Source organism: Aethalodelphis obliquidens, unplaced genomic scaffold, assembly GCF_003676395.1.
Source record: "Aethalodelphis obliquidens isolate GAN/ISIS:26980383/991018 unplaced genomic scaffold, ASM367639v1 scaffold35, whole genome shotgun sequence".
Lineage (NCBI taxonomy): Eukaryota > Metazoa > Chordata > Mammalia > Artiodactyla > Delphinidae > Aethalodelphis > Aethalodelphis obliquidens.
The window spans coordinates 5,607,575-5,632,817 of record NW_020837979.1 but is presented as its reverse complement, the minus strand read 5'-3'; the positions used below and the strand labels follow the sequence as shown (position 1 = coordinate 5,632,817).

Here is a 25,243-nt window from a genome sequence, read left to right as displayed (position 1 = left end):
CACAGAAAGCACCAGCATCCGGACTGGACACGGGACAGTGGAGTCTTGGCGCTCACTGGAAAACACTCATGCTGCTATCTATTCCTATCAGAAATGTAAGATACAGTGCATAAGGAAAAACAGTAAACACTGAGTGTATACCACCTTTAAAAATGTACTTTCAACCTTTTAAAATGAGATACTTGAGCTTTTATAAATGTAACATTTTTACATTCCAATATATGTGTAATTCATAATTCAAGACTATAAGTGGATTGAGAGACAGTTCTATTAAAGCTTTCACCGTGTCTCACTTCAAATTCTGCACGTGTTAAAACTGGATGAAGGATCTGTATTTGGTTATCTCGAAGCTCCCGATCTCACATGTCTGTGTGACTGGTGGGTAAGTACATCGCTTCAACAGACACAAGCACGACACCCTCCTTACGGCTTCAAGCACTTTCATTAGTTGGTGCGCATACTCATTCCCTGTAACACTGTCATCATCGCTATCTCAGCACTTTCTAAATGGGATGCTTGTGGAGGGGAAAAGCCAGTTCCACTGAAAGTTGCTTCTCTCTGGCAGAAGAGTACATAGACTGCTTTCAACACAATTTGGCCTTCACACACAGTTGACACCACAGTCATCAAAATAATACCATTTTCCAATATATTTTCTTCTTGGAAAAGCCATACAGTGAGTGCCCCCCTTCGACCCCTCCATGTAGGCTAGAAACAGCAATCAATTTCTAAGGGAACAGACTTGCATTTGGATTAATTAGGAATTCCAGTATAACCAAGTCATTGATAGGAAAAGCAAACGAAGTATCCAACTTGTGTCTCAGATATCTACTATAAGAAAGTCACCTGAGCTGCAACAAGTACTGGATGCTGGGACCATAAATCCCATTTTAGTGGCTTAACAATTTGGACGATACTAGGGATCTTAAGCACCTAGCTTTTCTCTTTTAAAAAGCTCAGTGCAATCTTTTAATTTCACAAAACGTTTCTCAGGAGGTTTATATTCTACACTTGTCATGTTTTGCAAAACCCTCAAGTGACATTTTCAACTCAGGATCCCAATACAAAGAACAGACTTTCATCTAGCCTAAGCTGTCTTTCACCAAATCAAATGTGCCTGGTATCACTTCTGATGTAGCTGACATCAGTACTGCCTAAGTTATTAGATGTAAACTATCATTTTTGGATCCTGTGATAAGCTGACCTTTGTTCGAACTTTATTAGATTCAGCATTTTAAGAACGTCAGTTAACGTGGATCCAGACCAGCAGGGACACCTTTTGGGGAGCTGCTCTGCAAGTCCAACAACGTATTTCCTGAACCCCAGAGTTTCCAGGAGGAGCAGAACTGTCTATCAGCTCCGCTCACAGTGTGCTGTCTTTACAGGAAGCCTCCGATGCCTCATTCGTTTGTGTTAATTTACCAATTCTGACATGTCATTCTTGGTAGCTTGTTTTGATGCTTCTTCCTAATGAATCTAATATTCTTCCAGGAAATGGTCTTCTGGATGTCCAGTTAGTGTAATTAGCTGACTGAAATGACCAGTACTTACATATTTAGCAATTTTCAGTGAAAACTCCTGATTCAGTAATCTTCTAGAATACTGTTCATGCCTCCATCACCTTATCTGGTATCAAATCATCTGGAATATTTCTCCTCTATTTGCTAAACAGTGTTGTAGTCACCATGGGGCCAATGAACTGAGCTCTTCAAAAACTGTGAGGCCTTGGGCTTAGGGCTTCTTTGCTTCCCGAGATGCATCACCTTTGTAAGTGACCTGACAAAGCCCTCTGCCTCCTGTTTGACCCTGCAGAGTTCCAGCGCTCTCTGCACAAGGCGGGTGTTTGAGGCCAGAGGCTGGTGTGCTTTGTTTGGTTTTCCACCTCCCATCAGGGCAATAAGATATCATCACTCTTTGGGCACACAAATTCAAACCTGTACCTCAGTATACTTCCTAATTAGTGAGTTAAGCTTTTTTCCCCACGAGTGTGTTTGTTCCACCTTTAATCAAAATGTTATTCATGAGGGTGGAAAACAAATATTTGTTAAAATCAAATCTATTTAAATGAAAAGTGCCTAAATGTATTGTGGATCTTCATGGCCCTGTCAAATTGATGCATTTAAATAGAGGTTTTAGGTTGTCTGCATTCTTAAGACTTTTTTTTAACTGCATCAAAAATTCAAATATTAAATAATTCAAATTCAAATATTCAAATATTATAATAATAATATAATTCAAATAATTCAAATATTAAATACAGGTAAGCAAGGGAATGTAAATTGCTAGAGTCACTATGGAGGTTCCTTAACCTAAAACTAGAGTTACCACATGATCCAGCAGTCCTACCCTTGGCATATATATCTGGAAGAGACAAAAATTATAATTCGAAAAGATACATGCAACCCCAATGTTCATAGCACCACTATTTACAATAGCCAAGAAGACATGGAAGTAACCTAAATGTCCATCAGTAGATGAATGGAAACGAGGCCCCCAAACTGTCTGGCTTTGGAAACCAAGGGGAGCTTATGTCCCAGGGACCTGGGGAGTGTAGGGATCTGAGATACTCCTACTGAGGGTCTCACTGGTCCTAGGACCCAGCGCAGAGGCAGCAGTTTAAGTAGTGCCTGGACTGCATGTGAAGGAGACCCGTTTGCTAATTTTTTTTTTTTTTTTTTTTTTGCGGTACGCGGGCCTCTCACTGCTGTGGCCTCTCCTGTTGCGGAGCACAGGCTCCGGACGCGCAGGCTCAGTGGGCATGGCTCACGGGCACAGCCGCTCCGCGGCATGTGGGATCTTCCCGGACTGGGGCACGAACCCGTGTCCCCTGCATCAGCAGACGGACTCCCAACCACTGCGCCACCAGGGACACCCCCCATTTGCTAATCTTAAAGCTTCTGCTGGAGGGGCAGAGACAGGTGGGACTTTCTTCGGGAACGAAGCACCATTTTCCCCTTTGTTCACTCTACCTATACCTTGCTAGTGGAGGTGGGCGCACAGTCTCACTGAACTCACAAGAGTGCCCCGCCCCAGGGCTCTTCACCTGCATCACTAAAGCTGCAGGTGTGTCGCATACTCAACCCTCTCTCCTGCAGCCTTGCAAAAGCCAGCAGATGAACGTGGTCCACACGGGGGCTATCCCTTGATCCCCTGGCCCGGGAGGGCAAGAGTCCTGAGGCCCCACAGGACTGAAACAATCAGAAAGACGGTTCTGGGCAGGCTACCACACCCAGGGCACTGCACAGACAACAGACTGGAACACACCCCCAGCCCACCTGCACAAAAGGGCCCATTTACTTGTCCTAGGGCTTCAACTTGAGGGACGGGCTTAGATTTGCCACACACCTAGAGGGTACAGAGGCGCACTTGGAATGTAGGCAGGGAGGCATAACCCTTGCACCCTCTCTTAGCCTCACCACAGCTCTCTGGTACCTTCCAAGGGGCTTATACACTCATCTGAAGTCATGATTTTTGTAACTGTTGCCTGGGGAGCACCTCCAGATCTCCTGGTCTGGAGGTCAGCACAGTTTACAATTACAGTCCCATGGGACTCTCCCACAGCCCAGAGAGTTCCAAATACAATGAACCCAGAGAGACACACACCAAGACACACTATAACTAAAATGATAAAAGTTACAGATAAAGAGAGAATCTTAAAAGCAGCAAGAAGAAAAACAACTTGTTATGCACAATGGAACCCCCATAAGACTATCAGCTGATTCTTCAACAGAAGCTGCAGGCCAGAAGGGAGTGGCACAATACATTCAAAGTGCTAAAAGGGAAAAACTTCCAACCAAGAATACTCTACGCAGCAAGGTTAATCAGAATTGAAGGAGACTGGGCTTCCCTGGTGGCACAGTGGTTGAGACTGGTCCAGGAAGATCCCACATGCCGCGGAGCAACATGTGTTGCAGCTACTGCACCTGCACTCTAGAGCCCACAAGCCACAACTACTGAGCCCGCACACCACAACTACTGAAGCTTGCGTGCCTAGAGCCCATGCTCCGTGACAAGAGAAGCCACCACAATGAGAAGCCCGCGCACCACAATGAAGAGTAGCCCCCACTCGCCGCAACTAGAGAAAGCCCACGCACGGCAACAAAGACCCAATGCAGCCAAAAAATAAATAAAATAAATTAAAAATAAATAAATACAAAGGAAAGAACATTTGAATAGTCCTATGTCAACTGAAATGAATTTTAAAAAAAGAAAACAATTGAAGGAAAGATAAAAGAGTTTTCAAACAAGCAAAAGCTAAAGGCGTTTATCACCACTGAACCAGCCTTACAGGAATGTTAAATGGACTTCTTTAAGAGAAAAAGAAAAACCTCTAGCTAGCAACAAGAAAACATGAAAGTCAAAATGTCACTGATAAAGGCAATATAAAGGTAAAGCTAGATCAACCACTTACAAAGCTAATATAAAGGTTAAAAGACAAAAGTATTGGGTTGGCCAAAAAGTTCGTTTGGAGTTTTCTGCAACATCTTTCAGAAGAACCTGAATGAACTTTTTGGCCAATCCAATAGTACAATTAACTACACCAGATTTGATTAAGGGATATACAAAATAGAAATATGTAAAATATCACATCAAAAACAAAACGTAGGGGGAGGGAATAAAAATACAGAGTTTTCAGAATACACTTAAACTTAAGTTGCTATCAACTTAAAATAGACTGTTATATATATAGGCTGTCATATAGTGAACCTTGTGATTAACTACATAGCAAAAACCTACACAAAAGATAATGAGAAAGGAATCCAAATATAACACTGAAGAATGTCATCAAACCACAAGGGAAGCGAAGAAAGAGAAAAAGAGCTGAGAGGAACTACAAAAAACAATTAACAAAATAGCAATAAGTGTATACCTCTCAATAATTACTTTAAGTGTAAATAGACTAAATTCTCCAATCAAAAGACAGAGTGGCGGAATAGATGAAAAACCAAGACTCATCTACATGCTGCCTACAAGAGACTCACTTCAGACAGGACACAAACTGAAAGTGAAGGGATGGAAAAGACAGTCCCTGCAAATGAAAGCAAAAAGAAATCTGGGGTAGCTATACTTTTATTGGGCAAAATAGACTTTAAAACAAAAACTGTAATAAAAGACAAAGAAGAGCATTACATATTGATAAAAGGATCAATCCAACAAGAAGATATAACATTTGTAAATATTTATACACCCAAGAGAGGCACACCTAAATAAATAAAGCAAATATTAACTGACCTAAAGGGATAAATTGACAGCAATACAGTACTAGTAGGGGACTTTAAGACCCCACTTACATTAATGGATAGAACATCCAGACAGAAAATCAGTAATGAAGCATCAGCCTTAAACCACATATATATACAAAACATTCCATCCAAAAGTAGCAGAATTTTTAAATTTTTAAATTTAAAGCAGGGTTTTAAAAAATTTAATTCAACAATACATTAAATGGATTATATACCATGACCAAGTGGGATTTATTACAGGGATGTAAGGATGGTTCAGCATCCACAAATCAACATGATACACCACATTAACAAAATGAAGGATAAAAAACACACAACTGTCTCAATAGATGCAGAAAAAGCATTTGACAAAATTCAACATCCACTTATGATTAAAAACTCTCATCAAAGTGGTTATTTAGGGACCATACCTCAACGTAATAAAGGCCATATGACAAACTCACAGCTAACATTATAATCAATGGTGACAAGCTAAAAGCTTTTCCCCTAAGATCAGGAACAAGACAAGGATGCCTACTCTTGCCACTTTTATTCAACACGGTATCGGAAGTGTTAGCCCAAACAATTAGGCAAGAAAAAGAAATAAAAGGGAAGGAAGAAGTAAAACTGTCAGATACCATATATATAGCAAACCTTAAAGGCTCCACCAAAAATTCTTGGAATAAATGAATTCAGTAAAGTTGCACACACACATACATACACACAATGGAATACTACTCAGCCATGAAAAAGAAGGAAATCTTGTCGTTTGCAACAATACAGATGGACCTTGAGGGCATTATGCTAAGCAAAGTAAGTCAGAGAAAAACAAATACTGTATGATTTCAGTCACATATGCAATCTAAAAAAATGAAACAAATGAATAAAACAACACCCATCGACTGTTGGTTACCAGAGGGGAAAGGGGTGGGGGGGGGCAAAATGGGTGAAGGGGGTCAATTTTATGGGGACAAATGGTAATCAGATTTACTGTGGTGATCACTTTGTAGTGTATACAAAGACTGAACTATCATGCTTTACACCTGAAACTAGTATAATACCAATTTTACCTCAATTTTTCAAAAAACAGTAAGCTAAGATAACCATCTGTAAGGCAACCAGGGTTTGTCTTCCCCCACATTCCACAGGCCCGTGGTTCTCAAAGTGTGGTCCTCGGACCTAGCGGATTAGAAACCGGGGTGGGCCAGGTATCCTGTATTATAACAAGCCATCCAGATGATTCTGATGTACACTCGAGTCTGGGAACCCCTGCCATAGGCCATACAATGTGGTACTCAAAATCTGTCATCAGCCACCCCGAACTAGAAACATCTGTTGCCTCAAGTCTAAATAAATTTAAAAAGACAAGAACCTCAAGGTCATGCACAAAGCTGATTTATGTCAAGGCAGAACAGAGCCTAACTTTTCTACTTGGAATTTCTTACCTGGAGGGATATGAAGCCTATATAACAGTTTAATTTTCTCATTCATTTCTCCATTATACATAATATCTGCAAAATCCAAAAAGAGAGAGAGAGACTGAGTACATGCAAATGGTTTAAGTACATGTGTCAGGACACAAAGTCACTGTAGAGAGAACGTAGTAAGGTCAATGTCTGTTGACCTGACACTTCACCTACTGCTACCCAGACAGTGTGTACCTGAAAGGAAAATGTGAAGGGTAGTGACTGGTGACTGCTGAGCGGCAACATAACCTCAGGAATTTTGTCTGGCCTCATACCTTCTGAAAGATTTTAATTTTAGCTGCAAGAGTTAGGAATGTGCGGGGGTGGGGGGGGGCGGGGAGGGATAAATTAGGAGGCTAGGATTAACATATACACACTACTATGCATAAAATAGACAACCAACAAGGACCTACTGTAGAGGACAAGGAACTATACTCAATAGTGTGTAATAACCTATAAGGGAAAAGAATCTGAAAAAGAATATATATATATACACACAACACACACACATATGTATGTATAACTGAATCTCTGTGCTGTGCACCTGAAACTTACACGATATTGTAAATCAACTATACTTCAATTTTAAATTTATTTTTTTTAAAAAAATGTGTCTCAGGACACATTCCTAACAAGACACCACCACACCCTGGGTGCCCAGGAGAACAAGGTCAACAACCATGTATGTTGAGAGCCTGGGCTGCCCTCCCACCACCCGCTTAGGAAACATAAAAGTGGTCACGAGAGGAGCCTGCAGAGGGACTTTTAAAATCCCCAAATCACGGCAGGCGACTCCCAAACCCATTTCACTGAGTGGATGTGCCTGCGTGACAGTCTACTTGTCTTGTGTTCACAGACTCACGTCCCAAATGAACTCACTGCAGGAAAGACCCCCAGAGTCATACCGAGACAGCTCACGAATGCTTTGAATTCGATCAGATGGTCCATGTTTTCATCCAGGAGCCTGAAAGTCCTTTCAGCGAGGATTTCTGTGTGGGCCCCGCAGGTCCACGGCGAGACGAGCTGAAACAGGCGTGCAAACTGCCGGGCGTCTATGCGGTACTGCTCCGCGTAGGGCCTGCTGGGGTCATGGCGCAGGGCCACGGGCCTGGGCTGCTCCCAGTAGCAGCTCATCATGTGTTCTCTCTAACAGGGGAGCGAGAGGGGTCTGTGAGGGGCGGCGGCCCCCATGGGAGGCCGCACACGTAAAGGCCAAAGCCAACACAGCCTTCTCTCCTGACTTGCTTTGCCTCGTAAAATTCAGTATTGAATAAGCAACATTATAAAACAAACAAATGAAAAAATTAACTCACAATCTCACCACTCCAACCAGAAATGTAGTTACAGGTAACCCTGTAGTAACAAGCAAAAACTTTTTCCTTTTTATTAAGGTTTCTTTTTTCATTGCAGCAGAATATACATAACAAAATTTACCATTTTAACAATTTTTAAATGTACAGTTCAGCTGCCATAGTTTTGTTTTGTTTAATTTTGGCCACACTGCACAGCTTATGGGATCTTAGTTCCCCGACCAGGGAATTGAACCTGGACCCACAGCAGTGAGAGCGCAGAGTCCTAACCACTGGACCGCCAGGGAACTCCCCTGCCATGGTTTTAATTATTGAAATCATACAATTTTTATTGTGGTATTTTTTCTTAAATCATATTATTTGAAAGTCAGAAAGTACTAGACAACTCTATAGGATACAGAAGAAACTATTTACCCTGGTAACCTGTGAGGATGGAAAACGGGGGCAGGGACCCAGATGGAGAAGCAAGCTTTTTTATATGTTCTGAATTTTCAACCACATGAATATATTAACAATTCAAAAAAGTAAAAGTAAAAAAAGCAAAGGCAATTTGAAGTCTTGGGAATAGACTGAAAACTAAAGCAATCAAAACTGGCCCTTTCGCCTAGGACCAGGTTAGCCTCTTTAGAATGTTTCTTTTACACCTGTACTAAATCACCTCTTGGGACATCTCAACTCACTTGAAATAGTTCCCAATGACTGCAGGGTTCTTCGCGATTTCAATGCCCTCTGCCCCTAAGGATGGCACAGAAACAAGTACAGATGCTATAATATCCAAGTGCCTATCCTTGGATGGAAACCAAAATGCCATTTATAATTTTACTGCATATTCTCTGGAGCCATGTTCCTTAAGTAGCCTTTGCAGAATCAGGAAAAGTACCATAAGAATGTTCAAGTGTGAAACAAAGGTCTGATAAATTCCCATTCCTCAAACCCAAGACACACTGTGAATTTGCGTGTATATCTGCCACCCTGTGATGCCAGAGGCCCTCAGAATCCTACCCAGAAGAAAACAGTTATAAAGGCCAAGGACTAGTACAACCAGTTTACACAGAATCCTACAGAAAAACAAGTCAATATAAAAACAGGCAAAGGATATGAAGAGATGATACAAGAAAGTATATGATTAGCCAATAAACTTATGAAAGGGTACTCAACCTCAGTAATGAGTAAACAAATGTTAAGTTAAAATGAAATGCAATTTTCTACACAACTAGTAAAATTTTAAAAGACCCATAATGTTAAATGCTGGGTGAGTGGGGAACACAGGAAATGAGCACCCTTAGGCATCATCAGTAGAACTGAAATTTGAAAAATCTAAAACGCTGTAGCAATAGTGACTAAAACTTGGCTTGTGCATCCCTAAGGAACCTATCCTACAGAAACGGCAGCACAGGTGTCCCAAGAAAGGCACAAGCATGCTGGATACAGCCCTGTTTATAAAGCAGAAAAAACTGGAAATGAGATAAATGTCCCTCAGCAGGTGAATGGTTAATAAAGTATGGTTACGCCCACCATCAAATCCTGCAGCCATTAAAAAAGAACGAGAAAAGATCTGCAGATACTGAATCTACAAAAATGTCACAGGCACTGTTTCAGGTCCTGAGTATTTCCAAAAGTAGTCAATGACATCAAGTGTGTATTATATTGTTCCCATCTTACTTGAAGAGAGAAGACTAATGAAGCTGTTTTCAGTTTCAGAGGATAAGGGACAGACATCGCAAATCTAAATTTACGTAATTTAAAACATTGCTTTATAACCTGGACGGACCTCGAGGACATTACGGTAAGTGAAATAAGTCAGAGAAATACTATATGATCTCATATGTGGAATCTAAAAAAAAAAATAGCAACATGGGCTTCCCTGGTGGCGCAGTGGTTAAGAATCCACCTGCCAATGCAGAGGACACGGGTTCGAGCCCTGGTCCGGGAAGAACTCACATGCTGCAGAGCAACTAAGCCTGTGCGCCACAACTACTGAGTCTGTGCTCTAGAGCCCACGAGCCACAACTACTGAGCCGCGTGCCACAACTACTGAAGCCCACACGCCTAGAGCCCATGCTCCACAACAGGAGAAGCCACCGCAATGAGAAGCCTGCGCACCGCAACAAAGAGTAGCTCCCATTCGCTGCAACTAGAGAAAGCCCGTGTGCAGCAACAAAGACCCAACGCAGCCAAAAATAAAATAAATTCAAACAAACAAACAAACCCAAAGTCATAGAAAAGGATCAGATTCGTGGTTACCAGAGGCTGGGGCTGGCCGTGGGTGCGGGTTATAGAACAGGGTGAAGGGGGTCAAAAGGTACAAACCTCCAGTTATAAGATAAATAAGTCCTGGGATGTATGTACAACACGACAACTATAGTTATCACTGCTGTACAGTATATTTGAAAGTTGCTAAGAGAGTAGATCCTAAAAGTTCTCGTCACAAGAAAAAAATCATTTTTGTTCTTTTTTTTCGTATCTATAAATTTATGACATGATGGATGTTAACTTACTGCGCATCATTTCGCAATACATGTAAGTCATTATGCTGTACACCTTAAACTTAGTGCTGTAGGTCAATTATACCTCAATAAAACTGAAAGAAAAGAAAGAACTGCATTAAGGCATAAAAGAAAGATTGCTTTCCATTCAGAATAAAAATAGATTTCATTACGTACACACTGTTCATCTTTAATAGGAAAGAGTACGTAAAGAAGACAGAGCAGGCTATTCCTTGTTGACATAGAGAATGGTCACACCTGTACGTTCCAGGCTTCGGGAAGGAGGCAATGAAGTTAAGGAATGGACTCCTTAATAAGACCCTATCACATATTTATACAACAATGTAAGGGTATCTCTATGTGGCCCTTTCCCTTGAGAAAACGAATTTCTGATTCAAGAGACAAGAAGAGATGCATGTAAAACCCAACTAGGGACCATTATACCTCACAGTACTTAAAGAAGCATTAAAATATAAGAGGCCAGATTATGAAAGCCAAGGGCATTCAGGGAAGGTCAGCAGCAAGGGGGCAGTGGGAGTGGGGGAGGACAGCCTGAGGGGGGTTCCGCGGCGGTGAGGATGGCTCTGGGCACATAAAGGAGGTACCTCAGGCTGTATGACGGAATTAGACACCATGATGATGACGCTACTGTCCTGGAATTTCTTTTGGAAGTGCATTTTGAAATTGGTCTTGTATTTATAGTTGAAGTTTATATTCATAGTTAGTCCTACACAAATGAAAGGCCTGCAGAGCTAAAAAAAAAAAAAATACGAAAATAAATTTCACCCACATTGTTCACAGAAAAGATAGAAATAGGACACAGGAAATAGCTGTCTGTCTTCTTTAAATACTCCTTGTATGAAAGATTAATGATACAGTTAGTACTTAATGAAACTTATTTTTATGATGAATTTAAGGCAGTCTCTTAAGTCATATAAATTCAAATGTGAGACGTCTTATTCTCTCAAATTGAGAAGTTAGCCCTAAATAAATCAAAGATGTTTTATGCTAAACAACACGTTTGTTAACCTGCTTTTGTGTTTCTAGTACTCCCTGTTTTTCCTCCTTGAAAGTCAAAGAGAGGTGGCGGTGTGGGACACTAAGTCACCTCTGGCTTCGTATTTTCTCTTCATGCAACAGAGGAAACTATAAAACTTGAAACCCGGTGATGTTTACAGGAGACGTAGCCTGAGGACTCACCACGCATCCTGCTGACTAGGCGTGAGGAGTGCCGGGAACCTACTAAGCCAGTCACCCATGTCAGCGACCACAGGGAGATGTGACACGACAGCCCCAGGAAGGGTCAGACAATATCTGCGGCTCTGCTCAGGAGACCTAAGTGCTGCTTAGGATTATCTCGAGCACGCAGCCATTTGAGTGCAGAAGTGCTGGCGGCTCAGAGGCCCCACCAGGACAGCTCCGGTGGCCGACTCCTCCGGGCTGGCCTGCTTTCTGCGGCTGTCTTCTCCCCGCTTCACTGCCAGGCTGTCGGGAGTGGGTCCACTGTCTGCCTCTCTTCCCCATTTTTACTGACTGTTTCGAGCAAGAGAAAAGGCACCTGAAAATGGTCTTTGTAGGGTGATTTAATTCAGCAAGTCTTCCACCTAAATATCCAAATAGTCGAAATACAGTTTAGCATGGTAAGTATTACCAACATGACAGGTTTTAAACGATTTAAAAATGAGTAAGACCATAGGGCAATGTGAAAAAGTGTTAATGACAGCATCAGGGGAAAACAGAACATAAAGTAGCAGGCAGACCAGCCACACAAACACAAGAATATGTACACACGTCATGTGGGTGAGAGGTTATGATTAAAAAGTATTTGAGGTGATACAGGGAATTGTATTCAATATCTTGTAAAAACCTATAATGAAGAAGAATATACATATGGGACTTCCCTGGTGGTCCAGTGGCTAAGACTCCACGCTCCCCATGCAGGGGGCCCGGTTCGATCCCCTGCTCAGGGAACTAGATCCCACGTGCATGCTGCAACTAAAGATCCCGCATGCGGCAACTAAAAAATGAAAAAGTTCCCGCATGCTGCAACGAAGACCCCGCACACGGCAACAACAAAGATCCTGCGTGCCACAACTAAGACCAGCCACAGCCGAACAAATAAATATTTTTTAAGAAAAGAATATATATACGTATAACTGAATCACTGTGCTGTATACCAGAAGCTAACACAACATTGTGAATCAACTATACTTCAATTTTAAAAAATAATAATAGAAAAAAGTATACGAGGTGATAATTTCAATAAGGGTCACTGTTGCATCCACTATTTTTTTTTGTATTTTTTTAAATAAATCTATTTATTTTTGGCTGCGTTGGGTCTTTGTTGCTGTGCGAGGGCTTTCTCTAGTCGCGGTGAGCGGGGGCTACTCTTCATTGTGGTGCGCAGGCTTCTCTTGTTACGGAGCACGGGCTCTAGGCGCACGGGCTTCAGTAGTTGTGGCACGTGGGCTCAGTAGTTGTGGCTCACAGGCTTAGTTGCTCCGCAGCATGTGGGATCTTCCCGGACCAGGGATCGAACCCAGGTCCCCTGCACTGGCAGGCGGATTCTTAACCACTGCCCCACCAGGGAAGTCCCTGAATCCACTACTGACTGGGGACTCGGCCTAGGGCAGTGAAGGACGTGTCCCCAGCAACGAGGGCCTATCAGCCGAGCGCAACAGCATCCGTGCTCGGGCCCAGGAGGCACAGCCAAGCCAGAGCTGGCCGGGGGGCCGCTCCAGCCTCGCTGCCACCCAACAGGCACATGCCGACCCCTCCAGCCTCTGCACCCTCCCGCAGGCAGGCGATGACATCAGCTGGGGTCTGGCTCAGGGCCTGTCACTCCCTCATCCTCCCAGATTTTCCTACCTTGAATAAATCGTAGAGTTCCTCTAGGTCTTCTGGAAGGACTGAGACTTCGGGGATAACGACTCGCAGCTTGAGGAAAGAACAAACGGTCATGGAGTGAACTCTGCCTGCCCCTGGGAGGACCAGAGGCCGAGAGGGCGCGTCCCGCTGGGGGGGACGCCAGGCGCCCAGCTCCTCCCAGGACAGAGTCTGTTCCCATCACAGAGATCACTTTATGGCCGCTCTCTCAGGGCTTTTTATCCTCATCTTTTCTGATTCACACATCCGCGACTCAGGACAAGCATTGTAAGTCCTAATGGGAGTAAACAGTAGCAAGGCTACAGCTTGGGCAGGAAGTTCCTCCTGCACAGCCATCAACACTGCAGGCCCTCGGTGCCGGGCATGCGCTATACTGTCCCTCATTTAAGCCCACACGGTGGTTAGTATTATCCTCATTTTACAATCGGGGAGACCGAGGCTCACAGTAGTTAGTTTGCTCACAATCTGTCTGACTCTCAAACTAAACCCACGCTCTTTCTCCACCAGCTCACCCTGTCAAGTTGTTAATTCAATGCAAAAAAAAAAGCTGGCTTTCTCCTGTTAGGAGACCAGCAGGGCACCCAGCCCAGGTCAGCACCTGGCCGCCAGGAGCAGTGGTTCCCAGGAGGCCTCTACTCACCACATTCTGCTTTGTGGTGTCTTCGTGGCCCTGCAGGACCCGGATCCTGTGCTTGCAGCGCATGTGCTCGATCTGAGCCACAGACTGGTCTCCGAATTTCTGCAGGGAAGGAAGGGTCCACTCACTCACAGAATCCCTTATGCGTCCATACAGGAAACAGAAGTAGCCTGGAAAACCTCCCTGGAAGTCCATCTCCCAAGAGAGCTGGGGTGGGGCAGGGATGGGGCCCAGGTACCTCGTAGGAGTCCCGGATCAGGTCGGCAATGTCGGTCATAGGACAGGGCTCCTGGTCATCCGAGAAAAAGGCATGGTGGCTGCCTAGCGGGGGTCCAGGGCTATCCTCGTTCTTGATGTGATCCAGAAACCTGGGCACACCACCCACCGGAAAAGCACAGGTTTACCCTCCCCTGGGCACCATGCGACACCTGCCTTCACAGGGGCCCCTGGACACGTGGCAGCAACTGTCAAACCAGCTCGTCTGCCTCCAAACGGTGGGAGGAGTGCCAGGCAGCAACCGCTACACTCATTTTAGAGAAAACGAGAGACGTGCGTGAAGCCAGACTTGTGGACCTGGGCGCTACGGGAAGGTTTCCCGGGGTCTGTGACCCTCCAGTGACATAAATACAAAATCCTGTGCATACTGCAATTTTAAGCTTCCACAGTATTCTGAAAAGGAGCTTTTCATTTGTCATCCAACTTGCCCTCAGCTCCAAGGGACCCGGGTTCCCGTCCTCAGCTTCGCGGGACTTTGCCTTCCCTACAACGCACCATCCCCTATGCACAAAATGTCCAAATCCTCCAGCTGGCGGCCTGAGGCCCACGTTTTCCCGTGTCCGCCTGCCCGCCCCCGTTCAAGGCCACCATGAGTCCCTCTCGACTAAGGACACTTGAACCTGCTCAGAGAAAGGCACCGATACCCTCGCCCCTCCTGCCTCTCACTTAGCGGACAGGAGCGAGGGAAGGCGGACTCCTCACCGCACACGGGTGACGGGGCTGCCTGATGGCCTGGCCCTGGGGGCACGTGGGGTGACAAGTGGTAGAGTGGAAGAACCCCCACAGTGACAGCCCGGCTGCCTGGACCTGCCGCCTGGCTCCTGGAGTCCCGCTGCTGCCCCTCCACCCCAGGCGGTCCCCACCTGCTGAGGACCATCAAGGCCTGGCTGTCGTCCTTGCTGCTGCACAGGTCCTCGGCGTTGGCCTCCAGCACGGCCAGCCCCAGCTGGAAGATGGCCTTGATGCCATCGTAGAAGAAGCAGTCGACCACGTTCACCGCGCTCTCCAGGGGCATGATGCTGAGGAACAGCGTCAGGAACCAGGAGAGGGAGATGGACGCCAGGGCCGAGAGGTCGTGCATGTGCCCCGCCAGCTCAGGGAGCTGCTCCTTGATGAGCTCCTCGAAGACCGATTGGTCCACCTGGGCCCCTGGGAAAGGAGGCCACAGAGATGGGGGAGAGAGTCACTCCCTCCAAAGTCAGCCCCAAATTAAAACGACTCTGAGATACGCACAACGATGAAACGGGACTGGAGGCCAGAAAAGGACTTACACTTAAGTTAGTTCACTGGTTTTTGATGTTTTGACCAAGGTAATTCTAATGGGGAAAGGACAGTATTTTCAAAAAATAGTTGTGAATTGGGACTTCCCTAGCGGTCCAGTGGTTAGGACTCAGCGCTTTCACTGCTGTGGGCCCGGGTCCAAACCCTGGTCAGGGAACTCAGATCCTGCAAGCCACACAGCATGGACAAAAAAAAAAAAAAAAAAAAAGTGCCGAATCCAGTGGATATCTGCATGGCGTGGGGAAGACAGGAAAAAGGCAAAATTTCTTAGGACACAAAAGCATTAACCATAGAAAAAAATTACAAATTGGACTTCACCAAGATTAACGACTGGTGTTCTTCAAAAGAGACCATTAATGAAATGAAAATGCAAACTTCAAACTTGGAGAAAATATTTGCGATACATATATCTGACAGAGGTTTCATAATCACAATAAAGAACTGATCCAACTTAGTTGTAAGAAATCAATGACCAAATCTTTTTCTAAAAAGAGGTAAAATTTGGACACTTCAGAAGTGATGATAAATAAATGGCCAGTAGGCACAGAAAAACAGGTGCAACATCATTAACAATTACCAGAGGAATGCAAATTAAAACCATCATGACATTCCATTTCTTACCCACTAGGATGGCTAAAATTAAAAAGCCAATTCCAAGTGCTAACAGGGATGCAGAGCAACTGGAACTCTCACACATTGCTGGTGTGAGATAATATGAAGGCATTTCATCCACTTTGGAAAACTGACAGTTTCTTATAAAGTTAAGCATTCATCTAACTATGACCCAGGAATTCTACTCCTGGGCAAAGACAAAGAAAACTGACAAGATACATTCCAAAAAGACTCATACATGAATGTTCATTGCAACTCTACTTATAATAGAAGAAACTGGAAACTCAAATGTCTATCAACAGGTGACTGGTATGAATGTACAGTGAAATACTACTCAGCAATGAAAAGGAACTGCTGACGCACCAACAACGTCGTGTTATGCGAAGGAAGCCAGAACATTCTCTATTATTATGTTTATTCCAAGTTCAAAAATAGGCCAAGTTCATCTGTGGTGACAGAAGTCAGTACCAAGCGTTGCATGTGGCAGGGAAGAGGCAGAAGGGAACTTTGTGGATTATGGAAATGTTCCAAATGTTCTACCCTGTATTGCGGTGGTGGTCACATTATCATGGAGGGTCTACTGATCACTGTTGAGTACCATCTGCCCCATAGCAACACTCCTCACCCAATGAGGGCTTGGACAACATGCTTCCCAATGACCGCGAGGTTCTGGTTACTCCTTGCTGCTCTGTACAACATTAAATACCTCGCGTGATATGAGGTGCAAAGGGAAGGAAACCAATTAACCACTCAGGCACGGGAGGGGGCAGAGGAAGACAGTCAGAGGTCACCAAAAGGCCGCCTCCTTCCCAGCCAAGCCCCACCCCACCTTCCTCCGAGTGGTCATCGCACTCCCTTGGTCCTTAGACTTCAGCCTTCAAGCATCTTCTTCCTGCCTTGTCCCTACATCCACTCCTTTGCCAAATTCCATCTCGAATTGGTTCTTTTGTTTCTGTTCCCATGGCTGCCGCCCTAATTTTAGGCCATCTCCATCTCTCATTCTGGATTACTAAAAAGTGTCCCTAAGAGTATCACCAGGCCAGAGCAATTTTCATGTCCTTTTCCCCACAAGGAGGTTGCTGGACCACAGAGAGGATGCAAATTCCAATCTCAACTGCACAAAGGACAGCAGCTCAAGTGCTTGAGCACTGATGGGTCAAACACAGGTTTGCCCAGAGCCCAGGCAGCCACAAATGTGCTTTCTTACGATCAAGCTGTAAGCGAGGCATGTTCCTCCTCTGCCCTTCACGTCGGCCCTCAAGGGTCTCCAGTATTGCTCTACTCCCCTTCTCTCCTGTCTGTACAAACTCCCTGGGTACCAGGAGCAGACCCCCTCCCTTTCCAGGCCTCAGCATCAGTGAAAAATCTCTTTGGTTTTCACTTTTTGATTGGCTTTTTGCGCCTAGGTTTTTCTTTCCTGAAGTTCAGTTATCCACATAATTCGTTTGTTCTTTATCCAAAACCTGTAAGAGTTTGTGGCAAGAGAGCAATCAGGTTGCCACATTCCACTCTTTTGCCAAAACTGTGCAGAGAATTACACCAGTTAGTTTTGCAAATTCAAGAGTCAAAACGGCGTTTGTGCAGAGACTAGCTGAGTGGCACAGGGGACTTTATAACCAGGACTGGTGATCAACATCTCTGCCCTGGCTCGGTCACTACCCCCGGGTACAGAGGGGGAGGAAGGAGGCAGTTACCGATGACTCGATGGTTGAAGTAGTCGGGCAGCATCCGCTCACACACAGCAACCAGCAACCAGAAGGCTTCCTCCTCCTCGGCGTATAGCAGCAGAAGGGAGGTCAGGATGTTCATGGACTGCTCGGGGGTTCGCAGGGGAGGGGACAGTTACTGACGAGGCCACATAGTGCCACAGAGACGTTCAATAACACACAAGCCCAAGTGATCCGCAGAAGTCAAGACTGCACGATGAGAGACCCAGCGTACCCACCCACAGCGACACCGAGCTGGAACGACCACGGTGTCACCGTGGCCTCACGAGACACACCAGGCTGAGCGACCAGCCACCGCTCCACCCCTGAGCCCACGGTGTGATGCTGGACTGGGCTGTGGAGCACGCCTCAGGCTCAGATCCCACCCAGCTGTCTCTGTGTCTACGTTCGGACAGAGACACACACACACACACACTCACCCACTAATTTCGCTTATGCACAGGAGACAAAGTTTAAAATCCTCTGTTTTTAAGGGTCAGTAGCTTCTCTCACCCAGCCTCGTGCCGGGGTTTTATTTTGTGCTTGCTTACCACTCGGAGGGTGTCTTGCCTCCACTCGTGCATCCTGGAGGAAGGCGATCCACCCCAAACAGCTTTTTCCTCCCCAAATAGCATTTAAAAAAGAATCCCTACGACTTCTGTACGCTCTGGAGGGAGAAAGCTCCCACGGCAGCTTCATGGATACCGTCCTGCAGTGGAGGCCCGGAGACCGTGAAGACTGCACGGCCTCCCGTGGACAGAGGCCCAGCCTGTGCAACGCTCTCCCCGGGCACTGGGTAACGTTGCTCCTTCTGCATCATCAGCCTGACTACACGAGGTTGATTCCCTCCACACGACAGTCCTCGGTACAGATGGCTGAAACACAGACCCGAGGCCTGGGTGGTAGCCCAGGATGGGGGCTATGACCTCCAACCCGCAGCGCACAGCTCACCTGGCAGTACCCGATTCTGGGGTTCCGGTGGGCATAAGCCGTCAGGACTCTCCTCAAAGCAGCGATCCCCGTTTCGTTTTGGAAGGCGGGGTGCTCCGGTAAGGAGCGATGCAGGTCCCGTTCTATCTCCTCTGTCACCAGGCAACACTTTCCCATGGACTCCTCCACCAGGTTGCCATAGTAACCGGGATGCGAGGCGAGGTCAGTGACGGCATCTGATGATTTAAAAGTAACGTTTCAAGGGCAACTGATTACCAGGAGAGAGTCCACATGGGGAGGGGCCTGTCCGGTCAGAGGACCTCAGTGGGGTCCTGCGACCTGAGGGACATAAAAAATAGTTTGAGACCACACACAACCAAAAGGAACTTCAGTTCTGCTAAGAAAAAAAGAGAAAAAAAGAAATAACATGGCTTTTCTAAGAATAACCTTATAGAGAGGGGGGAAGAGCTCACACTAGAAATGGCTTTATTACTATGCTTTTAGTAAGTTGTATTCCCTGGTAACAGAAGAGTGTGTGTGTGTGTGCGTGTGTGTGTGTGTGTGTGTCACTCTCTTTGCTTGCTGCTCCATACGAATATGGACTGTTTTTATTAAACACAAAAATACTGGGAGGATGCTTTCTGTAAGTCCCCTGTATTTTATTAAATACAAAAATACCCTCATCTGACAGAGGAAGGGTTTCACGGGCATGCTGTTGGTGGGCAGTGGGAGAGACAGGCCGGGAGGCAGCGGGGAGACTCGGCCTGTGGAACAAGGTGAGCGCTGGGAGGAGAGGGACCAGTAGACACCCGCTCAGCAGCCCCAGCGCCCAGGAGCCAGCCAGCATCGGGTCTGGGCCTCTCGGGCAGCAGAGGAGAGGGGCTGGGCGACTTCGGGGAGAGACGGGGAAGAGGGAGGAGAGAGGTGACCAAGGAGGAGGCCGACTGAGGGAGGAACAGGGACAGGGCGCGGGGAGGACGGGTCCCCAGGCCTAGCCTCCGGGAGAGCACAGCAGGGTCCCCGGGGCAGGCGGAGCCCTGGCCACCCCACCCCTAGCACCCGAAAGGGTCAGCAGTCACACTGTCCTGGACCACAGGGCCTTCTCTTCCTGCTGGCAGGGCCCCAGCCGCTCCACCGCGTGGCACCAAACGGCTGACAGAGAAATGCCTGCTCGGAACGCCTCTGGGGACCGCGGCCCCAGTCTCAGCTCCTCCGTCAGCGAGTGTCCTGATGAGAGATGCCCAAGAGCAGCAGCAGGAGAGTCCCCGGTCCAGCGGTGCAGCAGGAGGACGCAGGCGGGAGAGAAAACCCTGCGGCTCTGCCTCGCGGGGACGCTGTGTGCCCTCCACAGAGGAGCAAGAGGAAGCGCGCAAGAGGAAGCGCGCACTGAGGGATTCGCTACAACACACGCAACTCAACACCTTCTGAAGATGTTTTCGTTTCCTCTACTTCAGGACTCACGTCCTAGAAAGACGCTGCACGTCAAGGGCGTCCTAAACAGAATTCTGGGGACAACGAAGAGACTCATAGTCATTTCTAAAGGAGACGCGATCCCTTGGCCAGACCCTGCACTGACCCAGGACATCACAGCCAACGTGGGAAGGTCCTGAGGTCCCCGGTCGGACACGTCACAGGCAGAGGGGACCCCTCTGCACACACACACTGCCCAGGTCGGGGCCTTTGTCCCGTGTCCGCTCCAGAAATAAAAGTTGGCCTGGAGACCCCAGAAACGCTCACCAGAGAAAAGGAGCCAGAGTTTGCCACGTAACGACTCGGGGATCCCCATGGCCACCAGCTTCCGGATCTTCTCCGTACGGAACATGCACACGGTCCTGCCGTACTCTACGAAGTGGTCGTTCCACAGTCTCATCTTGATCTGTTCTCTGGGCTGCAAGTGGAAACATGCTGCATGTACAAAGAAGGTCGTCTGCACCCTCCACAGCCCGTCACAGGGAGAGGCTCCTTCTGCTGACGGAGGGAACAACGGTGACAGGCAATTCGCTCAGCAGATACTTCTGAACCTCCACCAGGCACAGGGCATGTAAAGGGCACCAGCCCTTCAGGGGTTCAGGGCCCAGTGGGAGCACTGACACAAATATTGATAAAACACCCAGAGCAGATGGGAGGGTGGGGTAGGGCTGGGTGGGGAAGCCTCTCCGGATACTGACACCAAGCCAGCTGCCGAGACAGGTCAGCTCAGAGGGCAAAGCGGAGCAAGGGGCTCTCGTGATTTCCCTGGAACTTCCTGACAGCCAGGGGAAAAACCGCCAACCCGAAAAACTTACATTGTTCTCACTAGCAGAGATGAAAAAGACACGATGTCTCTAGGTGACTGAATATCCTTTAAAATTATGGATTTTTAAAATCCTTTAGAATTCCTAGCTGGCAGGAATTTCTAGTGCCTTTTAGACAAGATATTTACATATGCTTTTAATTATCTGTATTCTCTAGTAATAGTTTACAGAATACTGACGTTACATACACTCACTATTCTTACGTGTTTCATCGAGCATTCATTGAGCATCTCTGTAAAGTACATCAGAAGGCTCAGTTCTGAATGAAAAAAGCTAACGATCTATGATACACGAGCCATTAAGCGGCCAAGGGGCAGCAATCGTGTTCACGGCCACCCTGGTACTCATGGTCCCGACACAGCACCCCTCGTGCCAGGGCACCATCTCAGAGCATGATTCCTAGTCTGTTTACCATACAGGCATTGCCCTCAGTCTCTCCCTCCAGAGGAGAAAACTATATAAATGTGGCAGAAGTATGTTTGGTTCAGTAAAACGAGAAGACAGCCCGGGTACAAAAAAGAAACGCTGCACCAGAGAGCCACACAGACACCCCCGGGCACAAGGAGACAGCCTTGCTCTGCACCCGGAAGCCCCACAAGGGACGGCATGCACGGACGCCACCCGAGGGGCAGGTGGGGAGAGCCACGGCCCTCGGACGTCCCACCACACCCTTCACCCACCGGGACGCACTCTCAGGCCACTAGCACCACTGACCACTTCCCTTTTTTGCCAATGAGGAAAAGAGGGAGGCAAAGGGGGCGCATCACGTGTCCCCAGGTTGCCCGGTAACCTGTGCCGCGCCAGGCCCACCCTCCAGGGCCCGCGGGAAGCCACGCCCCTGACACCTCCGCCTGCGCCCAGCGGTGGCGAGAGCGGCGCCTCATCACCCACCAGTCTCGAGTCGGGGCTCTGGCTGCCCGACCGCCGGAAGCCGGCGACCAGGGCCTCGGGGTGCAGCTGTGGGCTCATCTCTTTCTCCCTTTCCTCGCTGTTTTGAGAAGACACCATCTCAATACGCCCAAACCTGTGGTCACCGCACATGCTTGTTGAATGAAACACAGACGAAGTCTGCATGGGGAGGAAAAAAAAAAAAAAAGAGAGAGAGGTCACTGCCTTCATCATAAGACAGTCTTTGTCTTGCCTTTGGATGCAGGAACCTATTAACAAACTTAAACACGCCTCTCTGCTTAGGACTTCCGGGAAAAACAGACGAACACTAGAACCAAGAGATCTGATCCTCCGCAAGGTACGTGGTCCACACGGCGCCTTCCCGGCGAGGCTGCTCACGGCACACAGGGCACAGCCCCAGAGGGGCTGGGGAAGCACCATCGCGCCCTCAGCTTCCAGAACTGAGGATGGCCATCTCGAGAAGACTGCTCTCAGGTACTGAGAGACGTTCCCTCCCTTCCTCCTGTCACTACTTGGATGAAAAGAGGTCCAGAAAGAAGGGGGACGGGTGTGAAAGAATTCGGGACTGGGTCCCAGCGGATCCGGGTCTATATTTGCAGCTGTCCCACCTTAACGACAGTGCAACATCTCTTTCGGCAAAACTTATATCCGCCCCCAAATAACATCATCCCCTCCAACCTCGGGGGGATGGCGGGGGCACTGACCTCTCTAACCAGTAAAGAGGGTGTCCACTCACCTGTGGGTTGATTCCCCACCAAACCCTCCAACCTCTGAGGGGGTGGCCTGTCGATCCCTCTGACACATGGGTATACCCCATCTATCCCTGTATCCTGTCGGGGGGCATGCTCTGGGCATCCTCCAACCTGTGGGTGAGTCCCCATCCACCCACCAACCCTGCCACACCCACTCAGGACACCAGTGCCATCAGAGACGATACCACACTGCCTGCTCCACGGACCCAATCATTGCTTACATTTCTCTGGTACCCAAGTGGATCATCGTTACGTGCACACCCCTTTGGAGACCCCTGGCCTCGAGGTGCTGAAAAAAAGGGATTTTCAATTTACGGGATCCCACAGTTTCCAAGGATCATACCAGGTCCTCATCCCGCGTCGTGTCGTAGTGCACGGGGTGGTCGGCGTGCACCTGCTTCAGCCTCGCCAGCAGACTCTCCACCAGGCTGTCGCGATCCGTGAGCTCGATGAACTGGAAGGCCATCTTGCTCCTGACGCTGACGATGATGGGGTTCGGCAGCAGACTCGTGTCCTCCATTTTCTCAATGCTCACGACCTGTTACAAATAGTCACGCGCACAGAGGCACGGCAAGAGAGAAGACGGGCAGGCGTTTAATTGCACATTCGGGAAACATCCCGAGAGAAGGCAAAACCCGGTAACTGCGATAAGGAACCAGAAGTACGAAGTCAGAAAGTATGGAATGCGGCATATGCACCACGGCACGAAGTGGGAGTGGCTCCAGTGCCCCTGGCTGGGTGAGCCAAAACGTGGGCTCTGCCTCCAATGGAATGTTATTCAGCCTTAAAAGGGATGGATATTCTCGCAGGTGCTACAGTCTGGATTCACCTTGAGGACGTTATGCTAAGTGACATAAGCCAATCACAAAAGGGCAAATACTGTAGGATTTCACTGATATGAGGGGCCTAAAGGAGTCAGATTCATAGAGACAGAAAGCAGAGCGGTGGGTCCCCAGGGCTGGGGGAGGGGAACAGGAAGCTACTGTTTAATGGGGATAGTGTTTCAGTTTGGAAAGATGAAAAAATTCTCGTGATGGCTGCACAACAGTGTGAATGTACCTAGTACCAGGGAACTCTAACAGTTAAAAATGGTTAAAATGGTAAATGTTATGTATACGCGACCACAGTTAAAAAAAAACTACATAAGGCAATCCAGGATTTCTTGCTCCACTCATAAGTAGGAATATTTGTAAAATGAAGACACCTGCTGCAGAAAAATGGAGGTCAATCACATGAATGAAAAAATTGAGTTTTTCTGAACAGTACTTAGTTCATATGTTATAATAGCAAGAATCTGGAAGTCTTGACGTGTGACAGAGCCGTGGTTCTGTCACAGCCGACATGCCCTGAAACCACAGTACTGAGCTCATCAGATGTGGAAGCAGACTCCATTTCCAAGAACAGAATTGTAGAATTTTACAGTTGAAAGGAAGCATGTTTCTAAATTTTTACCTAAAGTTCCAGGAGGGTATAAAAACCAAGCAATTTGACATTTATTTTCAAAAGATGATGCTTTTTGTAAGTCCCCTTTTTTTTCTTTTCCCTTTTGTGGGTGAAAGGGAAGGATTCATCCCTAAGGGCTGTTGGAAAAGCTTTCATTGCTAAGTAGGTACTTTATAATAACAGCTTTATCAATACTGCGGAGGCCAGGGTGCCCTGTGCTCACCATTCAGGTCTATGCAAATTTCAGGTTGCCAGGCAACAACAGAACAAGCAAAGGCCCCTGGTCAATTCAGGCCATGCATCTCTCCAGCCCCGCCCATCCTCGGTGGCAGAGCCTTGCAGCGTGAGCACCCGTCCCCGCCAACGCCCCGTCTCACGGCAACCACGGCTCCCCGACAGGAGGAAGACAGGTCTACCTCTCGGAACGGGAGGATAACTTTGCAGCAGCCAGCTTCCTTGCTGGCAAAGCAGATGTAACTGTCGGAGGCGAACATCCGCCCGGCCGTGTGACAGCGGCTGAACGGGGTCCAGAGGGAGCAGTCCAGGACGGCGTGCAGCTTCTCCCGCCTCGGCAGCCTGAAGAAGGCCCGGAAGAACTCGTTCTGTGCCCTGGCTTCCAGGTCCCTGGGGAAGGAGGGAGGGGAGAGAGAGAGGCAGGAACAGTGACTGAACGCACTAGATTGTGGAGGAAAACACTCTTAACCCCTCGGCACAACCCGACATAGAAGGGGATGCAGAAACATCCTCCCCAGGGCACCCCCCCATACCCTGAATCTTGGCTCTCAAACCCAATCAAGCAACAAGGCAGCCAAATCACAACATTTAAAAATACCAGTGAATTTATGTCATAACCCAGAATTTCAGGAAGAAAAATTCCAAAAAACAGAAGTAAAAACTTGTCTTTGTCACATGAAATAAGCGTTCTAGGTTTATCTGATAGAATTAGACTTTGCTCAGAGTCAAAATATGACCTTGTAGCTTCCTTATCAACTGTGCACCCCTGGATGAGACTTGGTGTCTCATCCTGACATCT

At 47.3% G+C, this 25,243-nt stretch overlaps 1 protein-coding gene across 10 annotated transcripts in view; it reads right to left on the bottom strand.

Annotated features, from left to right (window-relative positions):
* The window catches only part of TBC1D8 (TBC1 domain family member 8), a 121,880-nt gene that overhangs the window by 4,754 nt on the left and 91,883 nt on the right, over positions 1–25,243 (bottom strand). For 5 of the 10 annotated variants that reach the window (XM_027128789.1, XM_027128790.1, XM_027128793.1 and 2 more), the window contains 13 exons: positions 24,627–24,834; positions 23,111–23,305; positions 21,998–22,174; positions 20,550–20,700; positions 18,834–19,048; positions 17,871–17,988; positions 15,147–15,432; positions 14,246–14,375; positions 14,011–14,109; positions 13,353–13,421; positions 11,090–11,236; positions 7,594–7,834; positions 6,668–6,733 (listed from right to left, as the gene is read on the bottom strand). In XM_027128789.1, the coding sequence (XP_026984590.1) occupies positions 6,668–6,733; positions 7,594–7,834; positions 11,090–11,236; positions 13,353–13,421; positions 14,011–14,109; positions 14,246–14,375; positions 15,147–15,432; positions 17,871–17,988; positions 18,834–19,048; positions 20,550–20,700; positions 21,998–22,174; positions 23,111–23,305; positions 24,627–24,834 (2,102 nt within the window). Of the gene's footprint in view, positions 1–6,667; positions 6,734–7,593; positions 7,835–10,509; positions 10,580–11,089; positions 11,237–13,352; positions 13,422–14,010; positions 14,110–14,245; positions 14,376–15,146; positions 15,433–17,870; positions 17,989–18,833; positions 19,049–20,549; positions 20,701–21,997; positions 22,175–23,110; positions 23,306–24,626; positions 24,835–25,243 lie in introns of those variants that run through there. The other 5 variants (XM_027128792.1, XM_027128794.1, XM_027128791.1 and 2 more) reach the window with 4 other exon arrangements.